Raw genomic sequence first — 17,677 nt, 5'->3', positions numbered from 1 at the left:
TGTCTGTGACAAACAGGGATTATTTTAATGAGCATAGACCCCCCCCCCAGAGCTACACCTATTACCTTATTGTCTGTGACGTCTTGTCGGGGGGGGGGGGGGAAGCAGGCCTTCTGCTTGAAATTACAGGTTTTTCTTGGTCCTGAGCTACAAACCACAAATATAATTCTTGCTTCGCAAAATGGAGGAAAGCAAAGTATGTATGTCCCCTTAAAAACATGTAACAAAACAGAGAAATATCTGAAAAGTAATAGCAATAAAAAGAGCGATAAATAGCAATAAAGTGGGACCACTGGGACATTTCAAGACCTGGTTTTTGCTTGTATAATATATGTCTGGAAACTGCGATTATCCCATCGGAGCAGAGGCTGCACTTCTTAATAATTCTTCTTCATTGCTTTCATAATTTATCTACTGCTGCTTTGATTGTGTTGCATGAACTGACAAAGTTCTAGAAGGTGTGATAAGGAGATCATTGGTCAGAGAAAAATTTTGCGTTTTCAGTTAAAGTCCTGCCTTTAATGTCTGGCAGTCTCTCATTGTCACTGAGGGCATTCGTGTGAAAGCGGCGCATTAAGGTGACATATTGAAGCACAGCGAGGGTGTATGACTTCATGCCAGCCGGTCACTGAAACCATGTGACCTAGTTGGCATGCGGGGAGGATAAACCCTGGGGCTGTGAACATGCAAAAATCAGATGGAGTCGGACTATTTGCCCTTTTACCTGCTCTGTTACTGTCCTGACAAACAAAAATCTGCCTTCTTTGTCTCTGTTTCTGTCTATCAGGCCGCTAATCTGTATTCTGGTTCCTTCTGTGCCCCTTTAATCTCCATTCCCCACACGCGCACTCGCCACAGCCATAATCGTGCCGCCCGAAAGCGCTTACTCTCAGAAGAGAGAAATCAGCGACCGCGGCCCGCGGTGGCCAGGGGGGCCGATCTCCCAAGGCTGGCCGCCTCTGCATTGAACTCGGATTAGATTTGTTCTTCGGATCTTGACGGCGTGTGAATTGCCTCGGTGAAGGCTCTGGAACTTCTCTGTTTATCTTTGACAAACATTGGAGAACAACTGGCCAACTGATTGTTTTATCAGGCTGCAGACTGTGTGAGGGTTAAGGTTGTCATAGTTAGCGTTAGCATTTTTCCCATAGAAGTGAATGAGCGGGCCCCATAAGGATAGGTATACCCTGCTGTGCGTGTGCGTGTGCGTGTGCACGCACACATTTCTGTCCCGTACTCGTATCACGGTCTCTGCACCATCGCTGCAGTGTCACCAACTCCTTTGTTCCTACCGACCTGAGACACTTTCCATCTTCCGAGTCGTCTGTGCTCATCCACCGCGGAGAGGAATGGGTTAACCGAATCGCTCCTGTTTCCATTGTTATTTGAATAATGCTGAGCCACGGTACCCAGGAGCAGAGAGCGGCAGCGAGGCTGCAGGGGAAAGAGAGAGGATGCGGACAGAGACGAAAGACGGGATGAAAAAAGCAAGGCGACACAAAGTTGGAAAACGGCAGAAGCGGCGGCTGTAAGACAAGGTGCGCTATGCAACGCAGTTCCGCGCCGAGGGGAGGGGGCGTGTTACCAGCTCATTACAGAGTGTCACCAGAGTATTGCATCAGTCTGAAGGGGTCGCTCACGTTGCAGGATGACATCACCCAGCTGGCTGTGCGCGCAGGAGCAGTGAGTGCCCACCTGCTTGGAGATAGTGGGGCGGGACTCGCCATCATGCCACTCTCATTGGCTGATGCACTGAGATGGACGGGGAAAGAACCAATGACGGGCATAGTGTGTGTGTCAGGGGGATTGTTGCTTGGTATCACTCAGTTATTAACACTTCAAATACAAGAACCTTGAAAATCCATAGGTCTGAACCAGGTGATATGAAGGACATGAAGGAACATCACAGCACTCACTGGCAGAGAGGTCAGGGACTACTGTCTCCTCAGGGCAGGGGTACTATCTGCCCCATCTCTTCATTTATGCATGGAAGCAATTATTTGTATGCTTACCTCATATAGGTTTGTTGAAGCCCGCAGGGCTGAATTTCCACTGCACGACTTGGCGAAATCTCACGTCTCAGCTCAAGTCATGAAGGTGTCAAGCTACGCCTGGCAACAGAATTGCCCAAGTCGCTCCAGAAGCTCTCAGCTGGCCCATCCTGCAGATATATATTACCCACTGCAGCTATTATACAAGGCAACATGTGGAAAAGATGGAGGCTGAGAGCTTTATGTAATCATCGCTTTACTCTAGGGCTTGTCAGGTGGGAGAGAGAGCAAGAAGTATACAGCAGAAATGTTCCCCACTTGTGGGCTTCAAAGCAACAGCTCAATATTGTACGGAATCTGAAGAACTTAACCAGCCCCCCCCCCCCTGTTCAATATGATTCGGGCATCATTTAGCTCAGTCTTGTAGCTGGGCAGATTAGAACCTCTGTTTTGGCCACTCTCAGTTGGTGCTGGGCTGTGTGGTCGACCCACTAGCTCAACCCTCGCAGTCAGTAATGAAGAGAGTAATCTTTCCGTTTTTGAGGATTGCATACATTAAGCCGTCTTGCGGGCGGGCCGCCCTCCACAGCATCTATTATTCAGAATCAATGTCTTGTTTCTGTTGTTATTGAAAAAGGACTGTGAGACAGGAAGGGGGGGGGGGGGATGAACATCTGCAAGCTCACAGATATGGCACGAGTTTGAGAATGCATATTCTCATTAATCTCTGTCAAGCACTCTTTCTGCCAAAGGGTGTGAAACAGGGCTTTTTTGCATTTCGTAAAAATGTGGAGATAAGCCAGGAAGCGGAAACTCGAGACTCGGAGTGGAACAGTTACTTAAAAGTTCCCTTAAGGGAATGCACTTGTTTCAGTAGACATCTACTGTTCAAATCGGTAAAATGTCTAGCGTGTAATTAATATAGCCATTAAAACTTAGTTTCTGTAAACTTGATTTCAGGGACACTTGTAAAATGTAGTAGATCTGTCATATATTCCCTGTTAGGAAATGACAGATTCCATATTAACCAATGTATTCATTTCCTAACCCTGCAGCCCATGTTATGTCCTTTTCGCTTTGGTTCTCGGCGCTTTTGTGTCAGTCTCAATATGCTTGGAGTTTGCATGGACCTTTATTAGTCTTGCAATTTTTTTTTTAACCACTGTGGCATATAATGCTGTCAATTTTTTGCATGCATCACATACCTTATGTTTGTATTTTTGAGTTTTTATTTGTTTCTTTAGAGGGCGGGGGGGGGGGGGGGGGGGTTCCTGTTGGTTATGATTAAGTCTTCAGTCGGTTCTGTGGGTCATTGTTATGGATCCTTCTGTCCATTTTGCATTATGTCACACCACAGACAATGCGAGCAGTTAAAACTCGTAACAGCGTGTCTGTGTCACCCACAGGCCATCTGGGGGGGGGGGGGGGGGGCTGGTTGTCTTGCGCTGGTTAATAGGTGCATTGGGCATGGACTATGTGGAGCCATATAGGCTATGCAAGGGGGGATCTTCCCATTTTGATGGACAGACGAGACAGACGGGAATGAAAATGACGCCAGGGGAATTGTTTGAGCCGCCTGGAACAGCAGATCGGCGGCTGGACCGTTACAGTGCTCTGATGTAGGGCGTCATGCTTCTGAGGAATTAGGGGGCTATCATCGGAAATAAAATGTTTCTGTGTCTATTCTGTTTGTATAACAGAATAATGTATGCAGTTAATTTGAATAATCTGGGAGCTGGGATATAGCCTTTTTTTCCGGTTAATGGTTCTTGACAGAACTTTATCAATCAGTGTCAGAATATTTTCTGGGAACTATATGCATGTGTTATCAGTTAAGTAGTATAAATATTCAACATAATATTTACAACCAAATGTATTTTAATATATTAATATAGCAGAAAGTAAATAAAAGTAAATGTATACCTGTGAGGAGCGTCTTACCATTATCTAAGACAAGCTATGGGAATGTGATGTGCGTGACAAGAATAGCTACTGAAATATACAGAAATACTGAAATATAAGAACATTGTTTTTGCACTAGGTGTTTTGCACCTGATACAAAATTATAACATTTGTCGTTGTATTTTCTGCTTAAAACAGTGGAAAACTGACTGCCGTGTACTGAGGTGGACACTGCACCTCTCCTATGCACGCATCGGCGCTTTTCATGAGAGCGCGGTCCCTTTGTCTCTCATAGTAACCGTTTCGGCCAATCTAGCCCCGTCGTCCGCCGTTCTGGGTTTCCCATTGGTCCGCGAAAAGCACGCGGTCACCCAGCGCCCGTCTCCCCGTCCACTTGCCTTACCCCCGCCCCCTGCAAAAAATGGAAAGACAAAGACGTGCGGCTCCAACTTTGGCGGCGGAGCTGAAGCACGAGCTCTGCTCCCATTGGCTCCTGTATCTGGAGCTTGCGTGCTGCGCAGCACTTAGTCACGGTAGACCGAGACGTACCATTTCATTTAGTGGAAAGGGGGATTTTACAGTGATGTCATTGATTTTCAGAACAAAACCAAATTTAAACATTTAAATTTCTAGACGATTCAAAGATATTGTAATGTCTATACGCAAATCATTCTATTACGGGTGAATTTAGTAATATTTCTGGTGCCGTTGGACTTTTCTCTTCCAAATTGTGCCTTAGTGGTTAAGTGTCCCTCCCCCAACAGCTGGGCACGGAGTGGTCTTTTCGGGATGCTGTGAAAGGTTGCTCCGCTGGCCCTGGAGCCTTAAAAATGAAGGCTACAGCCAGTTCTTTGGAGAACGGATTGGACAGTAGAGCTGGTATCTACTTTCTGTTCTGCGGGACTGTTACAGTTTTCTACATGTCTGGACAAGTGCAGCAGTGAAGCCTGGCGCTTTGTTGTTGTTTTTTAATATATATATATGTAAATTGATTATTGCAATCTTATTTATTGTAAAGCAGGAATTTGCATTGAAGGCTGTTGAAGACACCTGGGTTGCTGTACGTGCATTCAGCTGGTTGCATTAAACCCACAGTCCTTTGTACAGTGTTGGTCTGCAGTTTTTTTTTTCTTTCATTTTGGAGAGAAAAGGAGACATTCTGTACTTATTCTCAGTATAGTTAAACAATGTACAACACAGTTTGGAGTACGGGGAAGGAAGAAGATGACTGGAGGGACGTGATGATGCCGTATTCCACAGAATTAATTTTTACATTGAGATGGACCAGCCCGCCAGGTATCGCCCGCTATCACCCGCTTTCTTTTTTGCTTTATTTGCGCTAAAGCGTATAGAGGAGCGGCCCGGAGCTGTTGCATGTAATCGTCCGACAGTTTGTGTCTTTGTCTTTGTGTGTCTCCGTGTCTTTGCATGTCTCGCTTCCGTCGCTGTCCGTCCGTCTAATTTTCTTTTCTGTCAAGTCCTCTTATGCAATACTAAAGTACGGGGCTCATGCACTTGTCGCTTGATTATTTCGCAGAAACCATCTTCTAAAACGTAAGGAAGCAAAAAGTCAGGCGACTTTCTTTTCTTATAAACATTCAAAAACATCTATGCAGGAATATATACAAGCCATACATGTACTATACGTGTGCGTGTAACGTTTATGTGTGCATAATAATTTATCGGGCCTCCGATCGCAGTTTTGCGGATCATTCCCTTGGCTTTTCCGACTCGGACGGGTCGTTAAGGCTTCAAGCATCCTGCTTGGTGCAGTAATGCACCCCCTCCGCAAAGGGCATCCTTACAGTTTTCAGAATAAACACTCAGCGCTGCCGGCTTGACAGCTCTCTGATCGGCCTCCTTCGTGGATTGATGGCAAGTTTGGGTTACAGGCATCAGCCTGTGCAGCCAAGTGTGAGGCGCACTCCGGCCGCATTCATATGGATACTGTTTCTCTCCTGTTTTCGCTATTTCAGATATCTTGATTTCTTCATCTGTGTGCTCCGTCCGGTAATAATTTCGCATTCGTTTTTTATTAATATATGGAAAAAGTTAATTGCATTACTTTCCAGAACTGGAAGTAGAGGGGTTATATACCAACAGCCGTAAAAGTTGTATTTGGCACTGAAACGAAGCCTAGATATGTTAACAAGCAAAATTAAGTTTTGGCGTTCATGCATTTTGCGTGACCGCCGTGAGCTCCGCTGATCTGCGTCTAAAGCAGAGTTTCCTTTATATGCCGTCGGCAATAATGATATTTAATATTTGGCCTCTTAGGCTGGCCTTTGAGTGAACCCTCTTTCCCTATACTCACCGCAAACCCCACATGTCCTGTATCGTTTCCCGGCCACTTGACTCTCAAAGTGCCCGGAGTGTGTGTGTGTGTGTGTGTGTGTGTGGTGTGGTGTGTGTGTGTGTGTGTGTGTGGTGATTCGAGGGCAGTTTTAAGCCTTTAGATTAAACAGCAAAATGTGCAAATAAACCTCACCCTGGTATGTTTCTCCAACAGTTTTATGTATCAATTCAAACAAGAGCTTCTGAATGGCTGCCTTTGTGACACCTTCTACCTGCTCTGTGGTTCACAGAAGGTAGTTTGTGGTGTTAGGTTCTTAGGCACAAAATGGCAGTGAAGTGCAAGCCTTAATGAGCAGGATGCCAGTCAGTGTCTGCTGTGTGGTCTGCACTCAGCTGGGCTGCATCCGTGCCCGGTTGTGGAGACCTGTGGAGTTCCTGTTGATCTGCTTTGTGGGCTGCAGCATGACTTAGAGGTTTTTTACATGGCTGAGAAACGTGGTGCGCTGTATGTAGCCGGTGCTCTGCACTATATGGCGGCTGGGATGTTTTTTGGAGAGCTAGTTATTAACTCGTTGGTAAATCTGAGGGATTTTAACAGGAGTCTTTCTTAGGAGTATCGGTACATCACGGTCCATCTCCAGCCGCTACGTTGTCTTCCTCCCCGTTCTTCCTCACCGCACTGATCAGAAGCGGTTAATTTAATAGTTTTATCCCTCACGTCGCCTAGCATGCGGAACGTGGGTCTGTGACACTGTGACACCCTCAGGCCGTGGCCCTGACAACATCCCCCCACCCCCACCTGGTGAATGGCTGGGGCAGGTGCTCGTTCGCAGGGTGTTAATGTATTAAGATAAGTATAAAGTCTTGTCTTATCTCGTGCTCCTCACTGTGGAGCATAGATGTGAAGGTGACTGCACAGATGATGGGTGGCTTCTGTTAGAGATTTTGGGTGCACTTTAAATGCAAACAGACCACAGTTTTATAATTACTCATTACAATGACGACACTGGGGTGTCTGTTCCGTCCATCTTGCCTGATCTCCGGTTTTGACTCTGCGGTGGTCAGGACTCCCTACCCTTGGTACTGTGTGCGTAAAGGGCCAGCCGCGGAGCTGGATCGAGAGCACCCACCTTCCCTTGGGGTCTAATAAGTCGTCCCTCAGGTAGCTCGCGATTCGCATTTTCATTTATCTACGTTAAATCTCTCAAAACACATTTAGGAGATCATCTTTATTGTTATGTTTTTTTTTTTTACTCTATGACCCTGACCAAAATGAATGGTTAGAAGAAGGATGGATGGATTGTTTTTTTTTTTTTTGTTACCACAGTCTGTCTACCCAGCGGATCATAATCAGACTCTCCAGACTGTCGGAAGCTCAGTCCACCCCTGTCCTCTCTGCATCTCTGGCCTCGGACGGCCCGCGCACCTTCAACGTGTCCAGCAGTAATTCAGCATGTTCAGAGGCCTGAGGCTCCAGGTCCAGCCAGATACAGGAGGGGGGGGGCTTTAGCAAGCGCTTGCAGCCCCCACGTATGCACAGCCAGCTGCATCCTGCACGTCGGCACAGCGCTGATCTTTTATTTATTGTTACTGCCCCCCCACCGCCATTCCTCACGTCAGGCTGTGTGTCTGAACCCTGAGGTGGGGGTGCAGGTTTATACTACTACAGCTGACATGGTGTTCTCCATTCACACCTCATGGTGGGGTGACATGTGCCATTCAGCCCCCCCACTGAGTTTGCTGTTGAACGCTTGATCGCCATGCAGGCTTGGATTGGCTCTTCATAACTGGCCCCCGTGTCCCTCGGCCACGCACACACAGAGCACCAGGAATCCCTCTGAAAGCACCTACTCCTGCCTCCATCGCTCTCGCATGCAGCCTGCAGCCAAGACCTGCCTTTTGTTCTCAGGAGGTTCAGATGCTGAGGTAGAGGATCCACAGTTCCCCCTGGGTCTTTTATTCCCTGGGCTGAAGTTCACATTGCCTGCCTGAGACCTGCAAGAAGTTGACCCCCCCCCCCCATTGAGTCCCTCCCCCCATTTTGGGCTCATATCCTTAAAATAAATATATATGTATATATATGAGTTAGACAGGTCAGCCCCCCCCCTGGGCCTGCTGATTGGTCAGTCCTACGGCCTTGGGAGTGTAGCTCCTCCTGCACACTTGTTTTAAGTCCCTGCTACTGCGTTTTGTGGGTGGGGGGGTAGAGTGGAGGCCAATAAAGCTGCTTGCTCTGTGTATTCATCCACCCCCCCCCCAGGTCTCTCCACTTTTGGTTATGCGGTTACAAACTCTAAAAAAAAAAAAAGAAAAAGAAGCTGACAGCAGGAAACTGCAGCTTGAGGTCGGTCTCCTGCACCTGCCTTTTGGTGGGGGTGGGGGGGCTCTGCGTCCTGCCTCCCGGGTTTCTGATGGCGCTTTGTGACATGGCGAGGTGCATGTGTGCGCGAGTGCATGTGTGTGTTTTCTGGTGCGTTGTCGGGTCCCAGTGCTGTAGATGTATCATCAATCCCCGCAATTACCGTGCAGGCATGGGCAGCACAGAGGGCGGCGTACCTTAAACTGCAGTGAGAAGCCGCGCTTCTGAGAGTGACCTCGCTGCGAAAGTGTGCCAGGTGACTTTGTCCAGTCTGCTTCCTACTGCAGAAAAGTACACGTACCTTAAGTAAACGCTGGGGAATCGCATCAGCATGAAAGTGAAAGGAGGGTGGATCTTCATGTCCTGGGGAGATTAACTGCTGTCAGGAGATGAATGACCCCCCCCCCCCCCCCCCCCCCCCGCCCCCACATCAGCCGCTGTGACATGTCCTGGCTTGCCATGGCGTGAGAGGTGGGGGATTCCGGGGGAAAGTCCAGGGTGGGCTGACCAGGGGCCGGGTGAGACATGGCAAGTGGAGGTTTGTGTGATCCGAATCGCCCCCAGTGTCTGGACGCCCCCTCGAGCGATGCATGGCATGGCATCTTTACAGTGACGGCATTCAATGCGAGGCAGTGACCATGTGACACCGTCTGGGGACGTCAGCTGCTGGTGTCCCGGGGGTGGTGCCTTTTCAGTGACTGGGATAGTGTGGGCGCTCTCTGTTCCTATTGTAGCGGCCACTTGACCAGTGTGACTCGAATTCCGCATTATATGCAACGGTACACCACTCATATAATAAGTGGCATCGGTGACTCATCGATGCCGCATTTCGGAATCACGTTATTCTGGCCCGACGCAGAGGCCAGACTCATTTGTTTGCCGTTATCTGCCTCCTGCTTAAGCCACGGCGTCATGGAGAAACGGCTCCAAGGGTCTGGTCGCCGTCTCGGCTTCCGGGGGGTGGTTGTGGATCACCAGCCTGCTGCATGAAGGCGTCCTCATGACAGCTCAAAGAGAAGCAGGCCGGTCTCCACTCTGGCTGGGTTTCTGAAGCTGTCCAGCTGCGTAGCTGGCTTCCTCGAGCGAGCGGGGGGGGGGGGGAGGGGGGGCTTGAAATGGCATTTCAAAAATCCACTTTCCTGAGACCATATTTCCTGTGGAAAACAGCCCTGTGAAGTATAAAGAGTGTATTGAATCTGCAGGGGAGAGTATTTGTGGTTTGCTGGGGCCTGCCAGAGGCTTTGATTAAAATGCCCTGAACCTGGAGGGGGTGGGGTAGCTGGTTACCCCTGAGCCAAAGCGTGTATGCCCCAAAAAGGGCCCCTCTTTTGTGGGGCGCAGCAGTGCGGAAGTTAGTGTAGGGCTCGCCGGGCGCTTGGGCAGCGGATGGTGTGGTTTGGCTCCGCCGTCGCGGGGCGTGTAGATTATATAAAGGAGCTGCTGTGAGACTGTGGGGGAGCAAGTTATTTTACAGCTGCACCTGGCTCTGTGTCTGCCCCAACCCCCTGAGCAGCGGAGCCTCGAGGCAGCCAGGCAGTGATAGGCTTCGCTGGGGGGTGTTCCTCTTCAAAGGGAAGCAGGTCCACTGCCTCTACGGCTCCGGGTACTGTGGACCCACTCCTCTTGGCTAATGGAGAATTCGTCGGGTGGTGTTAAAGGGCTCTCTGCCCCGTCCCTCTACTTTATTTGTTCTCGGTTTTAGAGGGAATTGATCATGGGAGAGTCTGGACAGGTCGGGCCGAGTTAATCCCTCTGTTGTCGGAGACAGTGTAGGGATCGGACTTCGCAGCGCCTTTCAATCGATTGGCTGTTGCCAGCTGTGAATATGCAAAGTGTGTACTCAAGAGGGAAGTCATTGAGTGGGGGACTGGCCTTTGTTAAGCTATTTTAACACTTAAAGCCACACCCCTACCAGAAAACACCAGAGCAGGCGTGCCGAGTTTCTCTGAAGGCTGCACTGTAAGAAGTCTGCTTTTATTTAAGCAATGGATTTTATTGACCATTCTTGCTCATCCAGCTACTCGGTTTCATCCTGGTTGAATGCCATAGTTCTTTTGCTTCTTAAAATAAGATTTGGTGAAGTCATATTGTGAGGTATGTAAACCAGAGGCAAGTAGTGTCACAGCACCTTTTCGTTCAGAATTGCTCGCCACATTCGTCATATGAATACTACTTTGCCTGGCTCTGATTGGCTATTCGATTGACCTGTTTTTGAAGGAAGACATTTATTGCCCTTCTGAACTTCGGGAAGTTGACCGACGGTTGCGTTGGACGACTTCCTCCAAATACCTTCTCCCTTACTGCTGTTTCACTCACTCGACATCTTTTCCTGACCTTTATCTCCGTGTTTCAGAGCTACCAGTTCTAAGTTTGCCCCCTCTGTCCTCCTCCAGCTCTTCCCCCCAAAGCGACCAAGCCCATGACACCCATCAACAGCAACGGCGTGAAGGACGCCCCCAGCAGTTCACTCAGGACGCCGAGGTGGGTACTGGGGTGACATATCGAGGTGAGTGTGTAATGTCGCTACGCAGGGGAAGCATCCCATGGAGTTATCCCCAGAAGATACCCCCCATTCCAGTGTTCTCTGAAGGGTTTTAGGATTCACTGCATAAAAAAAAAACATTCCATGGAAGTCTCCGCAGAGACAAGCGTCTGTGCGTGTCCCACATTCAGCTTGGTCATGAGATCCCTTCGCAGAACAGAAGAGCTGTTGTATCAACCCAGCAAGTCAGAGTCTCTGCCCTTTCCTCCCTCACTGACCCTCTGTTTCATATCTGAGGTAGCTTCTCTGGTCACATCTGAGCCTGGCTGACTAAGCACAGGCCATCGTCCCCCTGAAGACAATGACGCCCTACCCTACGGTGGTGGTTTTTAATGACTGTCTGGCCTTTTCTCCCCACTGACGCCAGTGTTCACTGTTTGAAAGCACATGAGTTTGTGCTTTAAATGAATGGGAAAAAAATGATTGTCTAAAATCCAGGCATGTAAACCATTAGGCGCCGTTTTTAAGTGAGCCAGTACTTACAGGGTGGCTTAAGGCCTCTGATGTAGACTTTTTCTAAAGTACAGGTAGGAGTTTCCTAGAGCTGATGCAGGAATCCAAGGACTCTGGTACCTAGAGGCAACAGCAGAATTGGGGCTTGGGGGAGTTAAGGTCTTTGAGGAGATTTAACACATCTTGGATGGGGGGTGGGGGGGTGTAATCCGTTTGCTATTGCTCTGTGGTCTCTGGGTCAACATCAGTCACTAAATCTCCAGTCTAGCCCCCCCAGGCGGTTAAAGATGGGTAAAGGCTCTGAGCGAGAATCATGAAAATGCTCCTCTCTGCATATTTCCAACCCTGAGGCACCGTAAATGTATGCTGTCCGTTGGGGACCTTGCAGTCGGCCTGCTTATGGAAACAGTTATGAAGGACGTTTAGATTCTGGAATCGGATTGGAAATAAAGCTTTTGCATTTATGCATGTTTTATATGCATTGAGTCTTGTGGGTAGGAAAGGAGGAGGTATGGATGCTCATGAATAAGGAGATGAACGAAGGAATGAAAACAAAGAGCAGTAGGCCTAGCGTGTGTATGCGAGACAGATCTGTAGGACGAAGAACTGTTTAACATTGAAGCCGGTCCGATGGTGGATAAAATATAGGAGGATTTCCTGGCTGCAGGATCTACTGGCAGTCAGCTTTGCTTAATTCATGGTACTTTTTCTGCAGTTCATCAAGTATCCGGATGAATTAATGGCCTGCTTTCAAATCCTGATCCTTGTGTGTTCAGGGAGCAGCCCTGGTTGCATAATGAGGGATGTTAATGTTCCACTGGGCTGTAGATCCCAGGCAGTGGCCAAGGCCGAGGCCGATCTGTCACAATCTCAGCGTGACGGGAACATCCCCCAACAAGATGCTTTTGTGTGCTCACTCGGCGTCGGCCTGTGGTTCTGCTTCATGCTCCTTTTGTTCAAATTAATCGAAGTTGTTTGATTGGATATAAAATGGGGGTAGTGTTCACTTAGCTGCGGAGTTGAGCTGAATGTTTGCTACCTGGAGTAGCAAATAAGAATCCAGCTGATCATCGATGTTTGGGTGAGGCACCACTATGCTAGGGAGTCACCAGCGTCCCTCCTGCTTACCTCAGCTCTTCATGCTGCTAATTTTATTCCATTGCCATTGATGGGTGGTCAGCTTTCAGGTGACCGCTGCCTTGCAACTTGCGAGGGTTGCCTAGAATTTCAAGCTGGTTCCCAGACAAACCGACCAGACTATTTCCAGAGCTAATTCTCATAAATATGTGGTAAAAGTGTGAGTGGAGAATTCAGAAAGTCCTTCTGAGGTCTGATAAAGAGGATGGAGTGATTCTACCCTGGTAGCCATCAACTCGGTATGGTTAAGGTTTCTCAACCTACATACTGAACTTCCCGAGGCCCAGACACTAGTAAAAATGCTATTGTCTATGTGGTTATGGAATGGAGGTGCCCCTTCCTATCCAATTATCTAAAGGGCTCAAAACCCTGTGGGTTGTCTACCTTGCCTACAGGGAGGAGGTCAATGATAAGCTCCGGGACATGCCAGACGGCACCTTCCTGGTTCGTGACGCCTCCACCAAAATGCAGGGGGACTACACACTAACACTGAGGTAAATATTGGGTAAATGAGGAAAGAGTCGTGTGTAATTTCTCTAGCGCCATTGGTGTATGGGTTTAGTGGATTTGTTTGACCTTCTCTAATCTCTTGACCTCACCAGGAAAGGTGGCAACAATAAGCTGATAAAGATCTACCATCGGGACGGAAAATATGGCTTCTCCGACCCATTGACCTTCAGCTCCGTGGTGGAGCTGATCAGCCACTATCGCCATGAGTCCTTGGCCCAGTACAACACCAAGCTGGACGTAAAGCTCATGTACCCTATATCCCGCTACCAGCAGGTATATGACAATGGTGCACTCACCTCCACCTCTGAGGTGCATTAGTACCATGAAATGTGCTGCTAATTTACCAAGCCAGCGTGCGTCATCCGAAACCAAAGACCTGCAACATCAGACACCGCCTAGACATTCGTTTTATTTTTAGCCTTCATTGCCAAAGGATGTGTGGTGACAGATTGTTCGGAAGCATTCTAGCAGAAGTAGCGGGAAAGTCTGAAGTTATACTTGCACAAAAGCATGCCTGTGAGCCTCTTACCCGCTGATCTCTCAAGAACAGGTTGCCTATAAATGTCGACGTGGTTCCCCTGTTGCATTCCAGGATCAGCTGGTGAAAGAAGACAATATCGATGCTGTTGGGAAGAAGCTTCAGGAATATCATAGTCAGTATCAGGAGAAGAGCAAGGAGTACGACAGACTATACGAGGAGTACACAAAGACCTCCCAGGTGAGTATTAATGCAATAAAGAGCAACAGTGGTGTTAGCGGAATACACAAACATGTCAACAAATGTTGACTTCTGGTGTTATCTGAACACATCAGCTGCAGGGATATGCAGTACAGCTGAGATGTTTGGAACAACTGAGCTGGGTTCTGTGTTAACCCCACGCAATAACCATTCCGTAATTCAGGAAATCCAGATGAAAAGGACCGCAATTGAGGCCTTCAACGAGACCATCAAGATCTTCGAGGAGCAGTGTCACACGCAGGAGCGCTACAGCAAAGAGTACATCGAGCGCTTCCGAAGGGAGGGGAACGACAAAGAGATTGAGAGGTAGGTCCTTTAACTCACCTCGGTCCCGACTGCCAAGCTGCCGTCTATCAATCAGTCTTTCCAGGAAGTTGCCAGTGGAGTTGGTCTGGAGATATTAAGGTAACTGGCCAGCAGCCATCTAAACACAGATGCCGTACACTTGTTCCATAGAATCATGATGAACTATGAGAAGCTCAAGTCACGCCTGGGCGAAATCCATGACAGCAAAGTCCGCCTGGAGCAGGACCTGAAGACGCAGGCGTTGGACAAACAGGGAGACGGACAAGAAGATGAACAGCCTGAAGCCAGATCTCATTCAGCTGCGCAAGATCAGGGACCAGTACCTTGTGTGAGTGCCATCTTCCAACACTTGGTTTCTTCACTATGATTCAGTAGGGCCAAGCTGGAACAGCTCCCCAGTTACTTCTCCACGTAAACACTGACCATTCATGTCACGCAACATTATACCGTTTGAGGTGGAGCTTTTTCCCCCCTTTAATTATTTCGGGCTAGCAGCTGGGTGTCAGTTGAGTTGGTACCTTGATGTACCAAAGGGTCTCTGCGTGGTTCTGTCCACTATGCTGGACCTGGTCCAGTATTCAGCAGTACGTGTTTCGTAAGGAATTCACACCGATCACACGGTTCCGGTTTAAAGCGGCTGATCACACTGTGAAGATGATGACTTCTCTGGGGGGATATAGCTTTTACTTCATCATGCAAAGGCTTGGAAACTTGCCTGTAGTCACCGCCATGCAGGGTCTAATGTCTCCGCTCAGACGGATTTAAACCCTTTTTCAACTTCGCTCCATCAGCCGGCGGTTTTTTCCCCACTTATCTCTACGCGCGGACCGTGGTGACATTTTCTTACTTTTGAGTTTCTCCCTCCAAACATTAGTTTGTGCCGAAAATATCCCAAAGGGTCGTCATTAACAGCCTTTCAGCTTTACATTCTGCCGCCACATTGGGAGAATTCAGAATTAATTCGGGGAAATTAGCCCAGTGGCATTATGGGAACTTTCTGACAAGTGGCATGAATTTTAGACCACTGCTGCCGTCATCCTGCTGATACACCCCTCTTGTGCCTTTGCCCTTCAGGTATTAGTGTGATAAAAGTTCAGTTGTTGAACCAACCACATGTACGTTTTGTGTTCGGTAAAGTCACGGAATACAACACACTCTGCTTGGGAAAGCCATGTAGTATAACACACTCTGCTTGGGAAAGCCATGTAGTATAACACACTCTGCTTGGGAAAGCCATGTAGTATAACACACTCTGCCTGGGAAAGCCATGTAGTATAACACACTCTGCCTGCTTCCCCAGCTGGCTGAACCACAAAGGTGTGCGTCAGAAGCGCATCAACGACTGGCTCGGCATCAAGAACGAAAATGCTGAAGAGTAAGTAAATTGTTTCGTGCTGTGTGACTCGTGATATAACGTTGCCATGACCACATTTGAATTCGCAGTACTTCGGTTATTGCTAATTAAGTTGTCTATTTCATATGACGTTTCAGTGCTTTTTGTCCCTGCATGGGCACCATAGACTACAGTGTGGATTGAACACGGCGGTTCATTAAAATTAAGTTTCTTAAAGGTGTTATTTTACCAAGGTGCAAATGTAGCTGGAGATGGGGTGCATGTTTCTGATGGGGGGTAAACGTTCTGCCTGCTCTCTTTTATAGTAATAAGTCTCTAAATTGCCAGTTCTCTTTCAAGATATGATTAAGCTTTGACTCTGGGCTGCGTAATTGTCAGTGCCGTCCGGAAACTCACCGTGTCCCTCCCTCATTTTCCCGCAGGGCTTATTTTTCGACGGAGGAGGACGAGAATCTGCCACACCATGACGAGAAGAGCTGGTTCGTGGGTGATCTAAACCGCACGCAGGCCGAGGACCTTCTGCTGGGCAAACCGGACGGCGCCTTCCTCATCCGCGAGAGCAGCAAGAAGGGCTGCTATGCCTGTTCTGTGGTGTGAGTATACGCGCGCGCCCACCATCACCACAGCAACCGAACGCACAGTCGCAAAGTCCTACCTCAGTAAATCTCCAGGCAGATGGAGGTAGAAAAGCTACTTTATTGTGGTGTCTGGGACAAACTATAACCCAAACTCGACTCTTCTAGTAAACATAGCCGTCATGTACACTAGGGGTATCAAACTCGGGTAACCCAGCGGGTCCTGACTAGGTGGCGCTGTGCTGGAGCAAAGCCACTTGAGAAAGACGAGTCTCCAAAAAAAGATACGCAGTATGCGAATATTAGTCGATCGATTATTCGACTATACAGTCGATTATTCGTCAGGCAGGCCAAATTAAAAATCATGTCGCAGGCCGGTGCTTTGAGATCCCTGGTGTACACTATGGTGCTGATTAGCCACCTACGATTTTTATGCAAAGCAAATTAACCAGAGAAGGAGTGATATCAAGCTAAAAGGAAACAGGTGCAGTTTTTAGTAAGGAAGGTGTTAAATTGCCGACCAGTTGGCTGAGCGACTCGTAAATAGAAACCAGGCGTCGAGCCTCATTGATGTCTGTCGAAGGCAACCTGAGTAGGAAGACCGATGCGTCTCTTTGAGGCAGGCGGGGTATTAAATGGCCTTATGTTCACCTCCGCAGGGTGGATGGGGAGGTGAAGCACTGTGTGATCTACAGCACAACGCGCGGATTCGGCTTCGCCGAGCCCTACAACCTGTACGGCAGCCTGAAGGAGCTGGTGCTTCACTATCACCAGACGTCACTGGTCCAGCACAATGACTCCCTGAACGTACGGCTGGCTTACCCCGTCTACGCACAGATGCCATCCCACCACAGATGAGCTTGGGTCCAGACACATGCACGCACAGTCAGGAAGAAAAGCGCGGGGTGGGGGGGGGGACAGGGAGGGGGAGGGACACCTCTCGGACGAGGAGGACCATTTCAACATTAACCCTTCGCTGCAGCACACTCGTGTCTGCCACCTTGGAGTTATGTTATATATATATATCTATATATATCTATATATATATATATATATATAAACATGTATTTTTACTAGGACATTTGGAGGGCATTCTTTATAACGATCGCTTGATTTGCACAAGGAAGCTATAATGTTTCGTGAATGTGAAGCAGGGGGAACGAGAGCAACGGCGTTCTGGGAGATTCCGCCGCGCTCCACCTGAGACTCGTTAAGGTGTCGTCCTGTTAGCTCACCCTCCTGACGTCGTCGTCCTCGTTCACTTCCTCGCCTGACTGCGAAGGACGCCATCTCTTCCTGCTTAGAAACACAAAGCTAAAATAAATGTAGCAGTACGGACAAGACGTTTCACATTTCCGGATGTCTGGCGGGACGAGGGTCTCAGTGGGAGGTGTGTGTGTGTGTGTATGTGTGTGTGTGTGTGTGTGTGTGAGAGATTTTTTTTATACCAATAAGAGCACAGTTGGGTTGTCCCCGCTCTTTTAGCCTGCATTTTCAATGCCGCTTTTCTCTCG

The 17,677-nt window shown here is 48.4% G+C and overlaps 1 protein-coding gene across 1 annotated transcript in view; it reads left to right on the top strand.

The window, feature by feature from the left end:
- Positions 1–17,063, top strand: part of LOC125709303 (phosphatidylinositol 3-kinase regulatory subunit gamma-like) — a 68,370-nt gene extending 51,307 nt beyond the window's left edge. Inside the window, 11 exon segments of the mRNA XM_048977603.1 lie at positions 10,941–11,032; positions 11,034–11,053; positions 13,075–13,173; positions 13,282–13,462; positions 13,782–13,907; positions 14,092–14,234; positions 14,385–14,481; positions 14,483–14,562; positions 15,535–15,609; positions 16,011–16,181; positions 16,823–17,063. Of these exon segments, the coding sequence (XP_048833560.1) occupies positions 10,941–11,032; positions 11,034–11,053; positions 13,075–13,173; positions 13,282–13,462; positions 13,782–13,907; positions 14,092–14,234; positions 14,385–14,481; positions 14,483–14,562; positions 15,535–15,609; positions 16,011–16,181; positions 16,823–17,021 (1,283 nt within the window). The 3' untranslated portion in view covers positions 17,022–17,063.
- Positions 17,064–17,677: the final 614 nt, after the last annotated feature.

Source organism: Brienomyrus brachyistius, chromosome 15 (genome assembly GCF_023856365.1).
Source record: "Brienomyrus brachyistius isolate T26 chromosome 15, BBRACH_0.4, whole genome shotgun sequence".
Taxonomy (NCBI): Eukaryota; Metazoa; Chordata; class Actinopteri; order Osteoglossiformes; family Mormyridae; genus Brienomyrus; species Brienomyrus brachyistius.
This window is presented reverse-complemented; position numbering and strand designations above follow the sequence as displayed.